Genomic DNA, 20662 nt, shown 5'->3' with positions numbered 1-20662 from the left:
ATTGATTAGACGGTAAAGAAAGTGGCTAAAAAGCGAATCAAAACGTTTTTGATCATGCGTAAGTATTGTTTGAAGAAAACCAAAGTAACGTTGGACCAGCACTACACTATGAAAAGTTTACAACCAGAATACTTTTCTAATTGGGATCCCACTAAACCGTTGTAGTCGTCGAAAGTACATTTGTAAGTAATTATTAGCTTCGAAGCACGAGCTCTATGTATTATTTCACACACTAAGGAAACTACAGGGCGTTTTACAAAATATTATGATCAATAAATCTAATAAGAACGTTAGGTACACCTGTAAATTTTGTATATAGAAAACATAGTCATTTCGATAGGTTTTTAGAGAATTTTCACTACTTTTAGAATAAGAACACCTAATGTTAGACTATTAAAACTAAAAAAAAAAAATAATGCACTAAATCCAAAATTGTTTTTACATCCAGTTGTGTAGAGCCACAAAAAAAAAACCCCGGAAATTTGGTTTTTCATTATTTCAATTCAGGTTTTTACTGTTTCCGGTTTTTGCAATTTCTACCAACGATATTTCATCTCCTTTTCTTCCTAGCATACTTTGACAATTCCTGCAACTACCATTTTTAATCGTTCTCTAAGCTTGGAAATTTTTTCTAAATAGCAGAAACATAGATTTATAAGATCAACATTTAAAGAGATCATTACAATTTAAGATGAACAATCAGGTTTAACATTTTTTTTTTTTTTTTGAGAGGATTTATTAGAAGTTAGTTCTGTTTGCGACCTTGGTATTTTTTTCCAATCCGATCTTCTTTTACGTGTATATGTTTTTTATTAAAGCAGTTTAATTGTCCACTATACTATATACGTATATTATATATACTTGTGACACGGTACAGATTTATTATACCTACTATGAGTATTTTACTATTGTTTTAATTTTAATAATATGACTATAGACTATATTGTTATGTCCAAGGAGACTTCTTTTCGAGAGGATTAGTGACCAAACGCCAAGAAAGAAAAATTGTCCAGCAATATATTATTAAGTAGTTGATACAATGTATATAAATATATGTTTAAATAAATAAGTCGATACTAACAAAAGTATTTAAATACCAGTACTCAAATACTTGACAAAATTGAAATCGATACAGGAAAAAGTTATAAAGTCAAAAGTACTGCTATCACATCACATTATTCAACACAATATTAATTTATATTAACTTTTGTCCCAGTTAGGTACCTTATTATTTTAATCTAAGCTAGTAATAACAAGTTAGTTTCCTTTTCTATTGCGAAACAAAGGATATCTGACGTTAATCTTAAACATAGTAAAAAAATCAGTAAAAAAATTAAAACATTTATATTAGCTAAATTGTTTCAAGTAAAATCATTATAATTGCAAATAATTAAAAATAATTTGTGTCTGTCAAATTGAAAACCATATTTTACGGTAATGTTTATTTTTTAATGAGACTTCATAACGCCAAATAGTCGACTACACGAAAATAACCTACAAAATTGGGACATCCATATTTATGGTAATAATGAAAATATAAACATATTAAATTAAACAAGTTTTTATAATAGTCTATTTATTTTATCTTTAATATATTTAAATATATAACTTACTCACTTTACATTTTTAAAGCCGCACCGTGTAAAATGTCGAAATCGTTCAAGTATAGTAGAACGAGATTCTGAGAATTATATATTATTAGAATCTCTTTGTCGAATGTTATTATGGTAGTTGTTTACAGGAAACAACCTTGGCGAGGTTTCCTTTGAAAATTGCATAAATTGTTCAATTACTCATTTGTATGCATTTAAAAGGATGGTTCTGTGTTCAGCTACAGAAGTGATACAAACATTTTGTTAATTTCAATTATTATTTTAACTGCCCCAAAATAATATTCTGATACTGCAAGAACTACACACAATTAAACCAGCTTTTAACTTGTGTTATGCTAAATAATTGGTTCAGTACCTTAAACATAAGATTATTATATTGTGTGATATTTCACAGCGGTTCAAGTAAAGTTGAAGATGTATACAGGATGGTGTATTTTAATATAAAAAAAAACAACACATACAATATTTTTAAGATAAGTCATAAAGTAATTGACTGTCTTTAAGCTCTCCTATAAGAGTAATAAATATACTAAAAAGTGTGACGTGAACTGTTATATTAAATAATAATAATTAAGAAATGGCAACTATTAGTTTATTTGTAATTTAACACATACATTTAAAACCGTTATACAAATTTACAAAATAGTATAATTAATCCAACTAGGTACTCATAAACTACCACATTAGTTTGGTATTTCTAACTTAAATTATTATACAGTTAACATGACCATATTATAGTAGATCTAGAATATTTCCAACCATTTACTATAACCAATTTTGATTTTCCCGTGTATATAATTAAACAGATGTCTATTTATTTAGTTTTTTTGAAACATTTATGTAATACAATTATTTACTTGACGTTTAACCAGTTTTAAACTACTTATGTAATAAGCAACCAAAAGAAAAATTCGGGAGGCTGAATTTTTTTCATTTTACTTACAAAACTGGTAATTGTTTTTTTTTCTTTTATAAAACTATACGCTTTAAAAAAACTATTGCAAGTATGAATCTAAATTATTATTAACCAATTATAAAAATAATAGTTGTATTTGAATAGGTTTTTTAAACTAAAACAACAAAAAAGAAGTTATATCAAATAATAAAAATATATTTTAATGTCAATACCATTTTGAAAATCATGTGTTATGTACAGTTTAATTATTAAATGATCTGCGACCTTCGGCTTATTACAGAAAAAAACAAATGTCTAATATAGTTATTATAACATGTATTGCGATTCGTAATTAAAATATTGAAAAACCCCAATTAAGTTGAAAAATTATAATTTTTTAACACAGTTGGTGATGAAATCAAAGCTGTCTTATTGATATTATCCTATTTGGACATTCATTTTCCATTACATTGGCTATTCGTTTGTTCTTGACCTACGCCGGAGGACTTTTATTGCACCGTATGTGTTGAGCTCTGGCTTTCTCATAAAAAATTCGTTAATAACGACAAGGTCGGAATAGCTAAAAGTTTAGCTGGAACATCATAATTAAATGACGTATTCCGTTCATTCCGTGTTATTCTAAGTGTTTTATTATTTAATAACATTAAATGTATTTGTTTATTTATTTATTATGCCCATAGGCAAGAAATGCATTACAATGTTATTAAAAAATTAATTATATGCAAATTACAAGGTTAGGCAATTATTAATATGTAATATAACATAAAAATCACTAAAACATTGCAAGTAGTTGAGCGAGAGAGAAATGAAAAATAAAACAGCACAGTGGGCGTATGGGATCAGTGAGGAATGAGATCATAAACGACAGATGAGAATTATTTTAAATGGAGTCTGACAACGATAGAATTATTTTCAAAAAAAACTATTGTGTAGATTGTAAAAAAACTATTACATATATACCATTACAATGTATATAATAATATATATAATATATAATTATAATAATATATGTTTTTGGCCTTTCCTCGATAAAACGTCCAAAAAATATAATCTCTCATGTCTCTTTAGTTTAATTCAAGTACAGATATGATTGCACCTCAGCCTAAAAAATATGTTTTCTTTTTAATATTATATTCATGGTGGGCTAGCCAAGTGCGGGTCTACGATACACCGTTTGTTAGAAATTACAGCTTAATTAAAATTCCTCAGTTAGGAGTATGATTTTGTTGAAGTGTATTTACATAAAATCTAGTAGTTTACCAAAAAAGTAGTGACTTTACTTAGACAATTCGTTTTTTTATGGCGACGAAAAATAACATAATATTTTAAGTGTTTTCGTATACATTTTTATATAATTATACAAATATTTTAATTGCATATGACTGGAGAGATGAACAAATAAACCACTAAGATTGGCTTATGAATTACTAGGTAATCAATCGTTTAAGATGAAAGTAAACGTGCGAAAAAATCCAATACTTTGTTGGATAACACAATTGAAGGGGGTTCATTAAGAAAATTATAAATCGATTAGTGATGTTGATATAAATTAGATGAACTATACAGTACAAAAAAAAAAATAGTAATTAAATTCTATTAGAAAATTTGTTGATCATTTTGTAAGAAAATATTATGATTTTATTTTGAATGTTGAGTTTTTGCGGTACAATCGAATAGTGTACGTGACGTAGAAGAATATAGTTTGTAATATTTTTCATTTTTCTTTTCTTTTGTTATAATACGGGGACATTGTTATTGCGGTTACCAATATTTATAACCCCTATGAACACTATATTCCTGTACGTTCTTATACTCTTCAAGTACAAAACAAATGTATTTACAAATGGCACCGCACGTACCTAATAAATAATTTTAAATATGAATGAAACACTATGACTAACACATGCGTCTATAAGAAATTCATGAAAGTATTTGATGCATTTTTCTGGGAGCATTGCGCTAAATTCTACAGTTTGCATGCAGATCTCCGATTAAATGCTTATATAATACCAATATTGAATATAAATTATAGAATAAATTTAAATAAATTGTTTGTACAGTACCTGCTTTATTTTGTATAGTACTTTGTCCAAAAAAAAAAAACACGGCAAGGTTAACAACAATAACACAATTTGAAATTTCAGTGTCGGCTAACAATTTGCATATATGATACAAAAAAATCCAAAACTGATGTAACTAATAAAAATATTCATCATTCAATATTTTTGTTATACAATTAAATAATAGTGTAAATAACCTGAAACGGTGTAATTCATAATATATTAATATTAGGTTTAATTAAATATATTTTTCTGTATTTAATTCACCGGTCAAACTCAAAACACAATGATGGTACATAACACGGTAAATGCTGAAGTATATAAAACAAGCAGCAGTTTCGTTGAATATTGATATTAAAATTAATTAATTTCCTTTAAGTTTCCTGTAAATATAAATTTTTAACTTTTGAACAAAAGCATTGTCTAACTTTCACAATTTCAAGAGTTATAAACTTTTGCAAATTGAGACGGTGTTAATTGTGTACGCAGTTATCGATTTAGCAATTTAAATCATATTTATAAGTAAAATATATATTCACCTGGTATATGTATAACTGGGTTATGTACCCTAACTTAATGAATATGAAAAGATTTGTTTATTAAAAAAAAAGTCTCTTTGAGAAACGACTCAAATTCGTATTTTATATATGTACCTATTTGAATGGATAATACTTAAATATTTTTAAACAATATAATTAAATACATTATTTTTAATTAGTAAAACAGTACTAAAAAGTAAGAATTGCATCTTCTATATAATGTGATGCAATTATTCATTATGGATGTTGTTTCTCCAACTTAGGTCGGTACATGCTCATTCGTTACTCTTTCTGTCCAGTTAATTTTTTCCATTCGCCTCCAACACCAAATTTCGAAAGCTTCATGGGATCTTTTACCGTTTCATTTACAACCCATGTCTCGTAGCACTATAAAGCGACACTCCATACAATAGTTTTTAACTATTTCTTCTTTATTGCTCGGCTATTATTTAACTACCAAGTATTTAGTAGTACGGTTAGTAATACGATGAATATTAATAGTAACACAAAGATATATTTTAAGGTAGAGTTGAAAACAAATTGCTTACAATATTTATATTAATAAAATAAACATTCACGTTTGAAATTCATTATTAAATACTCAATGATATGTTCCGTGTTTTTTTTTTTATAGCGGTTCGCGGTTCAGTTTGAAGTAACGTCTATGTTATTGGTACTTAGTTAATAAAGTGTGGTGCCAAGTTTCTCTCTCCACTGGACGGCATTAAGAGTAGGTACACAATCAAAGCGGTAGTGGTTCAATTTTGTTATTGAACTCGCCGACCTTGTATTTCGTTACTCGACTATTAAAACCGAAAGTCGTCCAATAATTTGTTGCACAGTCTTTTACCATCCCTCGCCGAATGTTGATGAGTAAAAATTGTTTTAACACTTTAAGTATTACGATAGCATTTCAGTAACAATGGAAACCAAAGCATTAATATTACCAACACCTAGTGAAATTGATCAAATTTACAGCGATTTGGGTACGTCCGAATCAAAAATCGAAATCGACGTGAAGACCATCAAGGAGTGGATGCGAAAACAACCTCACCTTCCAAATCCAGATGGTAAAATATAGTCTTACAATTATTTTGAATACCATTTATATTAAACCACAGCGAAGTTTAAGACAACGTTAAAAACGCAGCTGACGTTTAACAAAACAAGTAGAACAATCAGAAATAGTTGTGTCAGGAAACTGTGAATTGTTAATGTGATATGGGTTATTAAAATTTTTATTGAATTACAAAAATCTGGTATAAATTATAAAATATCTTAATGTAAATGTTTTCTTCAACTATAAGTACTTTTTTTTATAATAATATTAAAAAAAAATCCAGTGACTTTGCGAGTAAGAGTTTATTTTTCCTAGATGATGAAAGGAGAATCAAACTATATCTGATTATGTGTAAGAACAGTTTGGAAAGAGCCAAAGAAGCATTGGATCGGTATTACACTATAAAAACTTCGGCTCCAGAATTCTACGCTGCAAGGGATCCGACTTCACCAGAATTAACCCAATCAAGAGATTTGTCGTTAGTATACTTTTATTTAAACATCCATTTCACTTATGAGTAAAGTGCAATTTGTTATAACTATTTTAAAATACAATTTTATGGAAAAAATACGAAATTTTTAAGAAAAAAGTAAACTTATCTACAAATTTCATTTAGTTGTTGTGCAAATTGTATTTCAGTATGTTCATACCATTGCCAAAATTGACACCCGAGGGCTACAGAATAAGCGTCAATATCTTTAGAACCGATGATACTGAACATTTAAGCTTTAGTGATCAAGTTAAAATGAGTTTTATGTCTTTTGACCTCAGATTGTCTAAGTTAGACATTTATACAAAGGAAATATTTGTATTCGATGTGAACAACATGACTATGAATCACATCGCTGGCGTTCTACCACATCTCAAGCATTACTTTTACTGTGCATTCGTGAGTAATTATTAAAAAAAACTAATAATCTGATAAACGCGATCAATAATTAATTATTTTAAACACATAATTGTTTTTTATCGGAAGAAACATAAGTTATTGTTTCTGAATGAAAAGGTCGTAACTAAAATGTTACAGGGAAAAATATTAAATTGAAAAACACTTGTATAAATTATTATGATAATACCTTAAAGGTTTCATATAATAAAACGTGAAAAGTTTGCTCTTTAAAAGTAAAATATTTTACTAGTTACACTTTTTTTCATTTTAATTTAAATAAATTGTTTGATATAGTAAAATAAAAGTTTTAAGTTTCTTGTAGGCAGCTAAATAACCACAAGGTTATTAGGAAAAAGTAAGGAAAATTTGTTCATCAAAGAATACTCTTTAATACCTTAACTTTTTAAACAAGTGTTGTTAAACTGTTATAAAATTAATTAAACACTTTTATATTTTTAAATTACATTTGTTTTATATTTAAAAAAAAAAAAATGTTTGTTGTTATTACATTGTATGTCTGACAATCCAATTTAGTGATAGTTGTGAGATTAAATTTGTATTTAATCAATTTATTGGTGTACAATTTTCACTATATTTATATTGTTTGAATTTAAATTCTTAAAAAGAAGATTTTTATAGAAGTTTTGAATTTAAATTGTTCATATTCTGGTCAAGTATCCCAGTTTTTACGAATTCCTATTTACAACTTTATCGACGTTTAACCAAATCTTCCAAATTTTTCTTACACGCCATTTTTTACTAGCATATTGCCTTTCAATAAGTACATCACACTTATTTCAAACACAAACTTTACAATTATCATCAACTGTGTATTATCAACAAAGTAGTTTATTCCATTAGGTCATTTTCTAAATGTCGAGCTTTAAAGATTTAATGTTGTAAAAGTACTTCTAGTAATATATATTACTAATAATAAATTGTAATAACATTATTATAATATCTAGTACAGGAGATAAAAGTATGAAACATACAAAATGTTTAAATGTGTATAAAAACTTTTATTTATTATTTTACCATATTTCAGGCGGCTTATCCAATGCGCATACACCAAGTGCACATAATTAATATGAAAACGTACGCGACTTCATTGATAACTTTTGCTAAGAGTTTATTGAAAAAAAAAATAACCGAAAGGGTAAATCATTAATGTTTTGATAGATAATACAAATTATATTAACCATTTTTTTTTATATGTACATAGATTTTTATTCACAAATCCAGTGAAGACCTGAAAGAATATATCGATCCTAGTGTGCTTCCACTGAACTACGGAGGGACTTACCCAAAGACTGTAGAGGAAATATGTGGTCAGTAAAATGTATTATTTAAAACTAAAATGTATAACATCAAAGAATGTAGAAATATTACAATATTTTAGCGGGCAAAACAAATTGTTAGTTTAGGTAAATGTTAGACTTGAGGCATCACATTTTGTTCCAAGAGGTATCAAATATAAAGGTTCTCTTATATAACATATGTTATCCAAATATATTATCACTCATACGCGTGTAGTTATGTTGCCTGTATTGATATATATTTGGCGCTAGTAAAAACGATTAAAATAACAAGTTTCTTAAAAAATGTCTTTTGAACCAAACAAATTGGCAGAATATTACATACCCGTTTTGCATTTTACATACTGTAACTTCTCAGTAATATTCTCTGTCAAATAAAAAAGTAATCAATTGTTTGTTGGCCAATCTAGCTTATCAACTATATATTTTTACATTAATTAAAAATTAAAAGTAAACAAATTAATTTCGAATAAACGCATATACGAAATAGACTACAGATTTCCGCACTTTAGATCTAAGTTAGGTCTTACTTTTAGAATTTAAGTTCTAAAAGCTCAAAAATACTCGAGATTTACTAGTTTTTCATTAAGCCATTAGCGTAATTTAAATGTTTTGATATCGTTGTCACAATATATGAATCAGACATTATATAATGCAAATATTTACAATTTGTTTTCGAATTTTTAAATTATTCTAAGTTAAATCTAAGATATTTCCATTGTAATCGAATGACGTGCCTGGATTCTTGAGCAGGCTTGTGCAGTAACTCGTGTATAACAAAAAATATGTTGACCTATCGAAGAATACAATATAATATGGAAACAAACCAGTTTTGTAAAGACTAAAAAATGTGCTAATAAAATAGTAATACATTAGTACCATTTATATATTTAATGATGCGTTCTATGGCCATGAATATAATATTTTCATTACCAAATCAGTATTCAGTATTAATTTCACCTTTGTGAATGAATACACCTACAGTTCTATATTTTAACGATTTTATTCGGAATGCACTTACTACGGTACGTCGGAAGTAAATTGGATACAGCTATATGGTCTACTGCATTGCAATTTAAAATCCAGTGGTTAAGTCCTAAGAGTTTATGTTTTCTTTGACTTATATTTCGGGAATATTTTTAGCGTTATTCGGTAAAAAAAAAAAATTAACCAAAAATACTAGTATCGATTGAGTTTTTATATTTAAACAGGATCGATTGAACAAACATTGTGAAACATGATGAAAACCCGTTTAGAAAAGCCTAAATTTAAATATCAAGTAATGATAACGGTTTGAACTTAAACGTCATAAAAATAAAATTTCCTGGTGCGTCGTCATGCCACCACGTGACGTTGAATCAAGTAGTCACCAAAAAGTAGTTTTGTTTGTTGCACAGTAATAGAAACAGTAGCTACTATATCTTTGATTCAACTCTATAGGAATAACCTAGCTAAGAACACCGCCAGGAATGAATGGGGTATCTTACATTTTGTTTCATAAAAATCGGTTTAGTAATTATATTAATTATACATTCATACATAAACACAAATACACTCATACATATTTGCTGTTCACCAAAATAAATTACCTCCTAAAATAGTATTAAGTTGTAAAAAATAATATATCATTAGATTAACTACTAAGATATATAACATACGTTATTTTTAAATTATAATTTAATAATTTAAATTGCAGATGGATGGACTGAGGAATTGATTAAGCACCGAGAGTGGTTTATAGACCACTCTTCAATTGTTGTAGATGAAAATAAACGAGCGAAAAAATCCAGTATTAAGACTTTGGATAACACACTTGATGGTTCATTTAGAAAATTAGAAGTAGATTAGTTGGTAATTATTTGTATTCAGTTGATAATTAGCTAAGTTTGCTAAGTGCATTAAATGGAAAGCATAGCAATATTAGGTTTATTTGGTGATATCTTTAAAAAGAGTTTTTGTGTATTGTATTTAAAATTTGAAAAATTATCTAACTTATTTATATAGTAAAAATTGTTTTTAGAATATAAATAAAACACTATAAAAAATATGTTGATTTGTCATAAATTTATAAAAACGATTGAGACAATTTATCTCTACAGCCGTACACCGATTTAAGCCTATATTATAATATTGACAAATACGCCTACGTGTGTTCTAAATCATAAAAATCTCCTTTATACAGTGCAATAATAAGCCGCGAATGTAAACTAACCAATCAACCAATTAACTAGTTTCACAATTACAGAGCGACTATAGTAAAAAAAAAACAGTAGTTAAGTATAAGGTCATATGAGTAATTCCAAAAATAATTATTGTTACTGCTGGTCTAGCTGTATTTTGTAGCCCAATAGAAAATCGGTATCTCGTTCGACTCGCAACTTTAGGAATACAGCTTTTACACTGATAACTAAAAATATATTTAAAAATATACAATTACCTCTCATTGCGTTACTAACATGATTAGACCGTTATAAAAATAGGTACATGATTTAGAGGTTCTTAATGTTTATTATTTTGTATAATATCCGAGTATTGGCGATGCATATACTAGAACATAATTTTTAACGATAATACGGTCCGCGTGTTAGTCCTTGAAAGTCACGCCGGAAATTACGAACGAATGAAGCGTTCTCACGCCAACGTAATCATAATAATAGATTATTTAATTTGAACTTGAAAACGTTGGATACCACTACTCACCTAGTCATGTAACGAGGAGTTTAATTATTATCTAGTCGAGACCACCAATACTAGAACAATCGTTTTTTTTTTTATAATGAGTAATTCAATAAATATTTTATGAGTTTTTTTTTAATAAACTTGATTTTCCGTAGTCAGTGTTCAAACAACTATATAAATCTTAAATTATTTAAAAAAAAAAAAATTCTTTATAATTACTAGTTATTCAAACAAATAATTCAGACAAAAATCAATACTACCAATTTTCAAAATGCACACTTCTAAAATATGAAATTATATTAGTATATATATATATATATAAATAATTATTATGAAAAACAAATTTTCTTGTAACCAGTATTTACAACGAACTGTAAAAAACATACCAAATTTATAATTTTCTTTTTATACATTTTAGCTATTAACTAATAAATTTAAACATATATTTAATTATTGTTAAAATCATAAATTATATTTGTTACTTTTCGTCGTACGCAATCTTTTAATTAAAAAATTAAACGTATCTATTTCTCGGAAATAAATCCTACACTCAAGTATTGTTTTTAGATGCTTGTGAGTTAGTTTGAATTTAATCGCTCAATGCGTTTTTGTGATTTTTTTACTAGCCTCGAAAATGTGCTCTTGAGAAAAAAACGTGTAAAAACGTTTTCTAAAAGTATTAATTATATTTGGTGGCCTTAGCCCAAAGTAATTGTTACTTATCATAACATTGTTAATAATTATTGGGATACTGTAATAATAATGCATCCGCGTAGTGAATTTTCGGCAAAATAACCTCATTTATCGATAACAAGTAAAAAAATCAACAATCAATTAAAATTAATAGTTATTACCATAATTCATATTTTTTAGTACATTACTCGATTAGTATAAACGAGTAATACGTCCTACAAGGCTCTTGCAGGAAGCCACAACTAAGTGTAAAGTATAAATAAAACAATCGCGTAAAGTAACAAAATACCGCGGCCGCTGCTAAAGTCTAGTTTTGAAAGTCTTATATTGTGGTCCAAAAATTATAAGGTAAGTTAAAGGGATAAAAGCAAAAATCCCTTGTTCTAACGCAAAAAGTGTCGTAACTTCTACAACTATTATTGTGCTGGAGAGAAAATGTTTATCATAAATCGAGTTAAACTGTAAAAATTTCAACGAGAAAAATAATCGCTCGATGGCTAGAAAATGTATTCAGTTCACTTGGACAACCAAGTCGAGTTTGCTTAGAATGCCACGTGTACCTATTTTTCGATAAATATGCAAATGAGCTTGCTCTCAACCTAGGATTTGCAAAAAAATTCTAGGAAACCAAAACTGCCATGTCCCCACTTGCTTAGCGTACTGCAGTACTAGTTTATTTTGTTTTTTTTTTTTTTATAAAAAAAACCATCAGTTTTGGCGCAAAAGTGATACATTATCTCTTGAATTACGTCATAAAAAAAATTAACCAATTTATTAAAGAGTAGAAACTAATAAATAAATAATTTTTCTAAAATCTTAGTGTGAAAAAGAGCTTTAGTCTATACCTATATTAATTCTAAAAGGTCGGATATTATGTTATTAAGTTTGTCCATGTATTATATTTTGTTAGTGTTTATTAGCATAACTAAATTGTTTCTAAAAATGGCGTTAAAAAAATATAGCAATGCCATTAGTGCATGGCCATTACTTCAGCAACTGGTCGACCACAGACAGTTTCTTTTAACTGGAATTATCGCTACATCATCTACTGAATTGTTAAACTTAATATGTTTCATTAGGTATTTTGGTATGATGACGCTGTGGTGATTTATTTAGCGATGACACGCTATTGTCCACGAAGGCAGAATTTTTTTTTCAAGGATACTTTTTTAGAGGTGATTTTTTACTTAAATAATATTTAAGTAAATTCTATTAACAACGACAAGATTTTTTCCCACTTCCATTGTCGAAATTATATAAACAAATAATAAATGTTGTACAATATCATAATATTACATTGAAGTAGTATACCCAAGAAATCACATTAAATTCAACACATAAAAAAACAATACACAAGACTACAGACAATAATTAAATGTATTGTTTATAATTTGTAAACTTATCATAACATTTTTAACGCGAAATACGAATTTTAGGCACACGCCAGTAATAAAAACATTGATTACCTTAATGTTGTGCAGTATTCTAAACAAACAAACAAATTAGATATTTAACACATGTTTTTTATTTTTATGGCGTTTTCATAGCAGCCGTGGTTTATTTTATTATAGCTACGTTTTATATAGTCATAATAAACCGGTTTCAAAATGAATAGATAAATTTCGGAACCAAACCAAAAACATAATATTGCCAGAGCGTGGATGTCGCATGCCAGCACAATTCTAATTCTTTTAAACAGTTCTGTATTCCAATGGTAATTATAATATACCTTTCTGAGAACACTCGTGAACATTTTAGTTTTGTATTCACCAAAATCGGCTTATTAGTTTAACTATCATAGTGTTTGAAGTATTTCTTTGCCCAGTGAAATATTTCTCAAAACCCTAAAACGTTCAATTATTGCTATTTTTTATTGTCTTGTTTACCGACTACAACGACTGGGAAACCCGCCAATTTATAAAGCTGTTGGTCATTATGCTAAACTTAACATAACCATACATCTCATAATGTTACGTAATGTTATGATTAAACATTATGACGAACTGCGTTCGTAGATTACTTTTTATTTTATTTCATCTATTATTTTGTTTAAATTATTTACAATTTTATAATATTTAACGTTTTTTGATATATTATTTTAGAGTCCTACCAACTTTTAAAACTTGATTGGTAACGTAAATTTCACTTTTTACACATAGCTATCGTATTGTATTATATAAGCTATTGGGTTAGTAGCTTATAGTAATATATGAAATGCATATTTTCCTAAATAAAATTATTACGTCGTTATATTTTTATTCATTGTCTTTTTGCGGACCGTCTTTCTTTCCAGCTCAAAAGTTAACTTATACATTTTATCAAAAATTTAAAACTTATTAAGAAAAGAACTTATTTTTACTTACCAGCCATTATTATCTGTTAACCACAAATATTTTTATTACAAAAACTAACACATTTAAGACAAATATATTCTTTTGTTCACTTCATTTATTTGACAAAATTTTTAAAAACATGATACTTTTTGAAATATTCAAACACTGCAACACACTATTAAGGAAAACGCACCATTGTATAATACATTTCTTTTCAATGACACGGCGAAGCTAATTGCAATGTTACCTTTTTAAGTGGAACAACAAGTTTATTAATAATAGAGGTGTAATATTTAATATTGTAATTTTTAAGATATTAAAGTATAACATATTGTGCAGTCATTATAATACTACTCATTGGGTTGTTTACCGCAACTCATATGCCGTCTAGTTAGTATTGATATGCGAAATTCTCAAATTCCGACGTGTTGGAAAACTGCCTAAATTCATCTAAATCCATGTCCATATTTTGTTCAACGCCCTCGTCAGCCATCGCAGAAATTTTGGATTCAGATGTCGCAGATACCGCTTCTTCGTCCTTTACACCCAAGTCGTTATTTTTTATAGTCGGTTCTGAATTATTTTCCTTGTTACTTGATGATTCACCAGACGACGTTATTCTGTTCCAATAGTCCCTGATAATTTCTTGCCAATCGCCCGACTGTCTGGCTACTCGATGTGTGGGCAGTCCTATGGAATTCATTGCAATAGTTATGTTAAAGAAAAAACCATCAATATATTATTACACTAACAAAATATATAATATTGTCATAAAAAATATAAGGCAAAGTCTATTAGCCTTTTATTTTTCTAACATTTATAGTTTTAAACGGTATTTATATTTTTAGGATTAGTTGTAATGATTTTTACTTAATATGTTTTAATTAAAGTGTTCCCAATTACTTTATATATTGATCATTTTATTTTGTTATTGCATACATTTGGCACATAACAAACTGCACCTTTGCCTTCGGACGTTTAGAATATAAAAATTAATAATACATTAATACTCACATAATTTATGTTTATTATTATGAATAAAATATATAAAAATTTACAATTGAAGTTTTGCCTTGGGTATAAATTATTATTTTAGATAATGCAATATTGTAGCTAGATTTCGACACATAATATTTAAGTCACACGTTTTTTTAAATTAAAATTCAATTTTTATTATAATAATTATTATTACCTAATAATTTTTACGCGTACAGTAAAGAAAACTGTAACTCGAGTTTTTTGAAAAATAAATGATTAGGATACTTGCATCCCTACATATTGTTTATTTATCTATTTTATAAATTAACGCCAAACCTCTTTTTTTAAAGAGTAAATACAAGTATGTATGGCATTAGTCATTAATATAAAAAATATTACATTAATAAATAAAATTGTCTCTGAACATAATACAAAACACAACGCCTGTCTTTCTGACCATTAGTGCGCTTACACTCGAGAACCAATGATTTGATTTTCATTTTTTTTTTTAATTTATAAATTAGTTCTCTACAGTTTCTTAAATAAATTCATTTTTTAAAAGTATTTCCCCCAAAAAAAATTTATAAACTGTGGTTTTTATTTAATACAAAGAGTGTGAAATTTAAATGTATCTTGCCCTAATGGGGAATATGGCCCTGGGTAATTTCAGTCGACTTAACGTTCACTGAACAAGTTTGGGGATCTACCGAGAGGCACATGGCCATTTGCCCACTGCATCATAAAGCGAACAACAAAGGAAAAGAAAAAAATATAATACACACGACTAGTAATAAAATATATATGAAGCGAAAAAGTTGTCTAAATAAAAAAACTCATTAAATAGTGTTAGTAATACTTCTAACAAACTGGTCTTATATAATTGTCCTTTTAATATCGCCAATATATAGATGCAGTTAATCATCCATAATTATCATGTATACAGACATTTATATTATGTACACGTTTTGACCAGTATTTTAATTGCAACCCTCTCTTATTAAACAATTATTATGGGGGGAGGGTGGGGGCTCTATAAGGCAATGTACGGGAACTGAACTTTTTTAATACCCAAGTGATTATGTAACCAAGTTTGATACCTTATTCACTGTGCTACATACGTTCACTAGTTAATCTAGAAATACAACCAAAAAAAACCTTCTATTAATTTATCAATAATTATGGTTAAGTACTTACCACAATAAGTGACTTGGAAAAGCATAGCAGCTATGATTGTAACGGCTAAATATTTTCTGTTCATGATGACTGATAAGTTTGTTTACTTAAGCGTTATTTTGTTATGTGTAGTTTTAAAAAAAAAGCCTTACAGGTTGAAAACCGAATAGGAGTACTTCTTACGCTATTTATGTTCGGAATTGAACTGAATTAAGAGGCTTTATAAAATACAGTTAACATTCCCATTACTTTGCATAAAACATACATGTCCCGTAGCTATCAGTTAGATAAAATACAAATTTGGTTGAATTTGCATTTTGTAGTGTGGTTTGGTCAAAGTATATGGGTAACCCTAAGCAATTAGTATTAAAGTAACGACAGTACGCCGGAAATAGTGATAATGACTTGTTCTATTTATCAACATTTAATGATTACTTTAAATGTAGTTTATGGTACAACACCTCTTCTATAGGTAACGTTTTTGCCGTAACCGTTGGCACATTACACAAGGCGACAATTTTTAACACAATTATCTGAATTTCACTAAATATATTATAGCATAATTAGACAGAACATAAAAAAACAATATCATACGACGTAAACCAGGGACTTATTTGAATTTTTTACTAAGGAAAATATTGATTTAAAAAAAAAATAAAAATGAATCTGTTAGTTAAGCATAAAAAAAAACACCACGCCATATAGTGTACGTTATTGTTTTCTATATTGTGTTTCCAAAATGTTTAATCATTTCGACGACTTCAAAAAAATAGGACGTTTGATAAATAGCTAATTTTTATATCGAAAATTATAATGCACGTTTCAAGTCCACTTATATTTAATAATATTACATCAGACTGAATATTTCCTAATATCCATTCTGCCACTGTAACTTTTTCCTACTTTTTTTTTTAACAATAACTCGTTTTAATAAAAAACAAGTTTGCTTATCCACAAAGCTATCGAAGAGCGACATCTGTGTACGAAATGCAGCAGTCAAAACGACATTCCAATCTGTTAAACAGATGGCACGGTGCGTAACTCATATAGAATTATGATGTTTTTACCATGCGGTTTTACACGATGAAAATGGAATATTTTTTATAATATTTAATACATAATAATATTCATCATCATTTTTTTAGAATACAGGATTACAATATTGGACTAATATAACTATTATGATTTCGATTTTGATTTTAATGAAATGTACAAAAAAAAGTACTTTTTGCAATATTTTTTTTCTACTATAAACGAGAATTAAGTAATTATATTTTAATCGCGGTTAACATCTACCGATGCGAATGATAATATGTAAAATAGTAATTTCACCTTGTTCAAAAGGATTTATAGAAATAGTTTATAGACTTTGGCAGTACAGTGTGAAAATACAATATGTACAGCATGTAAAAATGGAAACTTTAGATTTCGTATCTTGAGAAATAAATTGTAAAAATAGTAAATTACTACTTTTACAATTTAATACATTTGCAGATCACTAATTATTAGTAATCTATCAATGTATTACTATAATACTATTTTCTAAATATAAAATAAATTTAAAAATTATATTATGTTGACTATTTTCTTATTATAGTTTTAAATAAAACATTCACAACACTTATATATACAAATAATTAATATTTATAAACTGCTATTATTAATTTTGTATCGCTAATAACAATTTTTTATTCTTGGTTTTGGCATATTACAGTAGATCTTTGTGAAAGGAATGTGTTTAACATGTTTACTGCAAAAAATACCTCTACCCATAATAAAAAATTTAAAAATTTAAAAAAAATGTTTTATAAATTGTTTTGACACTGTATTTATTAAATATTGCATTAAAATCTTTTACATAAATACCAAAATCAATATTAAATTCATCGGAAGTTCTATAGTTTACTGTCAAACCTTAAAAGTATTACAAAATGGAGACTTGTTCTCTTCTTGCGGCTGTGATTCATAAATATTTTAAAGTATTATACAAAGCAAAAAGCGCATTTTATTTTTAATAACATTTACGTTAACGCCTTTCACTCAGAAATTAACACTCTTTGTTATTGAGCAGGTAGGTATGTACTTCTCTATTTTTCTCTAGAGAAAAGCAAATCTGACAGGGCAGAATTTACCGAATAAAGTATGTATGAACAAGACCGAACAACGAGTACATCATAATATTAAAATAGGCGCTGGTCGTTAACGGAGGTAGAAGCCGGTACTGTTAAAATTAAAATACAATATTATAGTATTAAAATTCGAGTGGCTTTGGTTGTTATTAAAAAACGGATAGAATGTCCCTAAAGGTCTCTGTCTCTTCTTTTGGTCCATTTAAAAACCGCATCACCAGACAACCGGCGACGTCCGTTCGACCAACGGTTAAGAGAAATAATGAATTTTCGAAAGCGTGTAACTCGGCTAACATGTAATAAGAGATGAGCTCGAGGGAACTCAGAATTTAAATGATAAACACAAACTACCTTAAAGGGTCTTTTGATCCCCTAACCCTTTATGCACGGGAAAAGATGATACCGTTACCCAGCCGTTCGTATGTACACGCACGTGCGGGCTCCACGCAAATAATTGAAGCCAATTTTACCAAACAATTTACTTACCAAAGGAAATTCCAAAATGATTCTTCCCTCGAGGCTGTTTTGTACGCGAACCTGCACCTGAATTATAATCGTAAAACCTATTTGAACAATCGACACGACAACGTTAAATTTGGCGATTAGCAGCCGAATTAAAGTGAGTAATTGAAATATTTTCGCAAATTTAAAGACGTTCATGTCAAGCGCAACCGATGGCCAGGGGACAAAACTCAAGTCGATGACATTAGCTTTATTAAATTAATTACAAGTCGATTTCAGCGTCCGGGTGACAAGAACAAAAAAAAACGAACAAGTGTCCGTGTCAAGAGCAAAAACACAATTTTCCAAGTACAAAACTCGGAATAGCGTAAGTAAATATTGAGATTTTATCGATTTTTGGACCGGTCATGTTTTTGACGGGCTCTTTTATATGTTTTCTAATCGTAGGTTTACAAGTCGGTCAAGTGTTTTTGATCTTGTAGTGAGTTCGGTCGAGTGCGTGCGGTAGATTGATTAACATCACCGTCAATTACATTATGGCGGCAGTACACTGTTGTACGGACCGGCAGATAAATCAATGGAGTAAAAGCACAAGAACCGGCCAATTCGTTTATCTCATTTGCAAGGTAATCCCAAGATTGTCTATGCGCAACCATTGCATCGGCACAAACTGTTTACGCCACCGGCCGGGGAATCTCCTTGGGAAAAACCACTTATTTTTTTTTATTTACAATGAGACGTTCCTAGCTAGTGCTATCTACATCTAAGGATATACAGATACAGTTTTAACATTTCATAACATGATAATAGTAGTAATACGAGAAAAATAAGATAATAATAAATAATACAAGATAATTAATTGTAGTTATAAATAGTATTTAGACATATAATAATAAGAGTAATTAATCAATAAGGTCGTGTGGACGGCCGCGTCTTGAGCGTCGTTGGACTGGTGGATGTGTGTGTAGATTGTAGTAAAGTGAACCGGTTGATTTTGGTAGTGGAGCTATGAAAATTTTCCGCCAGAGTGCTTATGAAATCGTGAATGTTTTTAATTTGGAAGTCTTTGTGTACATTTTGTTGCGTTCGAACCATGGAGCGTTTAGCTATATTATTCTTAACACCTTATTTTGGAAGGTTTGAATTTTTTCCCAGCGTGTAGGTGCACAACTACCCCATATAGGGCAAGCGTAGGCGAATAGTGGACGTAGGATTTGCTTGTTATATTAGTAGTGAACATTTTTTATGTATTGTGGATTTTTCATTTAGTATAGAGGGAATAACATCGAAAGGCGCTGGTAGGCTTGTTGTAGTTTGCTTGATATATGATGTGGCCACCGCGTTAGGCTTTTGTCCAATGTGACTCCAAGATATTTGACTGAAGGTTGCCAAGGTATGGGCGCTCATTATATGCTATTTGAAAGATTTATTTGTATTTTCCAATTTTTGCACCAGTTTAGTAATACATATATCGAGATGGTCCTGTGAGATGGCCAACCTGTTGGTTGACAGTTCAATCGCTTCAGTATTACGGGATTCACTGTAAATAGCTGTGTCGTCAGCGAACAGGGCAATGTTAGTACGCGGTGACTGCGGAAAACCCACTTATAAAACGTCATTGTGTGACGCACAATAAACGCGTTTTCTAATTTAGAAACCATTAGCCATTAAGCCCATAAGGAATGATTTTGATCGGAAAAAATGAACCGTCACGTTTCGTATGTACGTGATCCGACAAAATCGAGTAATTCGACTTTAATAGCTAATAGGTAAACATAAACTGGTAATAATTAATATGACAGAAGAAAACGTGTTTTGTTTT

General features: G+C 28.6%; 2 protein-coding genes across 2 annotated transcripts; one reads left to right on the top strand and one right to left on the bottom strand.

Annotated features, from left to right (window-relative positions):
• The first annotated feature begins 5957 nt into the window (after positions 1–5957).
• On the top strand, positions 5958–10440 carry LOC126846525 (alpha-tocopherol transfer protein-like). The gene is made up of 6 exons (XM_050586014.1): positions 5958–6198; positions 6504–6666; positions 6828–7077; positions 8123–8233; positions 8300–8405; positions 10090–10440. Exons 1-6 carry the CDS (start codon positions 6051–6053, stop codon positions 10239–10241), a joined length of 930 nt encoding a protein of 309 aa, XP_050441971.1. The 5' UTR covers positions 5958–6050; the 3' UTR covers positions 10242–10440.
• Positions 10441–14223: 3783 nt separating this feature from the next.
• On the bottom strand, positions 14224–16449 carry LOC126846794 (uncharacterized). The gene is made up of 2 exons (XM_050586592.1): positions 16271–16449; positions 14224–14788 (listed from the first exon to the last, which is right to left on the bottom strand). The coding sequence occupies exons 1-2, from the start codon at positions 16332–16334 to the stop codon at positions 14490–14492; spliced, it is 363 nt and encodes a 120-aa protein (XP_050442549.1). The 5' UTR covers positions 16335–16449; the 3' UTR covers positions 14224–14489.
• Positions 16450–20662: the final 4213 nt, after the last annotated feature.

Source organism: Adelges cooleyi, unplaced genomic scaffold (assembly GCF_023614345.1).
Source record: "Adelges cooleyi isolate 19-005CV unplaced genomic scaffold, UGA_ACOO_1.1 ACOO_flye_CR_arks_rails_tigmint_CR_PRNA_9, whole genome shotgun sequence".
Taxonomy (NCBI): domain Eukaryota; kingdom Metazoa; phylum Arthropoda; class Insecta; order Hemiptera; family Adelgidae; genus Adelges; species Adelges cooleyi.
The sequence above is the reverse complement of the archived record's forward strand: the minus strand, read 5'-3'. Positions and strand labels throughout refer to the sequence as shown.

Coding starts and splice junctions, on each gene's coding strand:
- LOC126846794 (XM_050586592.1), bottom strand. CDS start 16,334: ATGAACAGAAAATATTTAGCCGTTACAATCATAGCTGCTATGCTTTTC. Junction 14,789..16,270: donor TTTCCAAGTCACTTATTGTG/GTAAGTACTTAA, acceptor TGAATTCCATAG/GACTGCCCACACATCGAGTA.
- LOC126846525 (XM_050586014.1), top strand. CDS start 6,051: ATGGAAACCAAAGCATTAATATTACCAACACCTAGTGAAATTGATCAA. Junction 6,667..6,827: donor ACCCAATCAAGAGATTTGTC/GTTAGTATACTT, acceptor ATTGTATTTCAG/TATGTTCATACCATTGCCAA. Junction 8,234..8,299: donor AAAAAAAAATAACCGAAAGG/GTAAATCATTAA, acceptor ATATGTACATAG/ATTTTTATTCACAAATCCAG.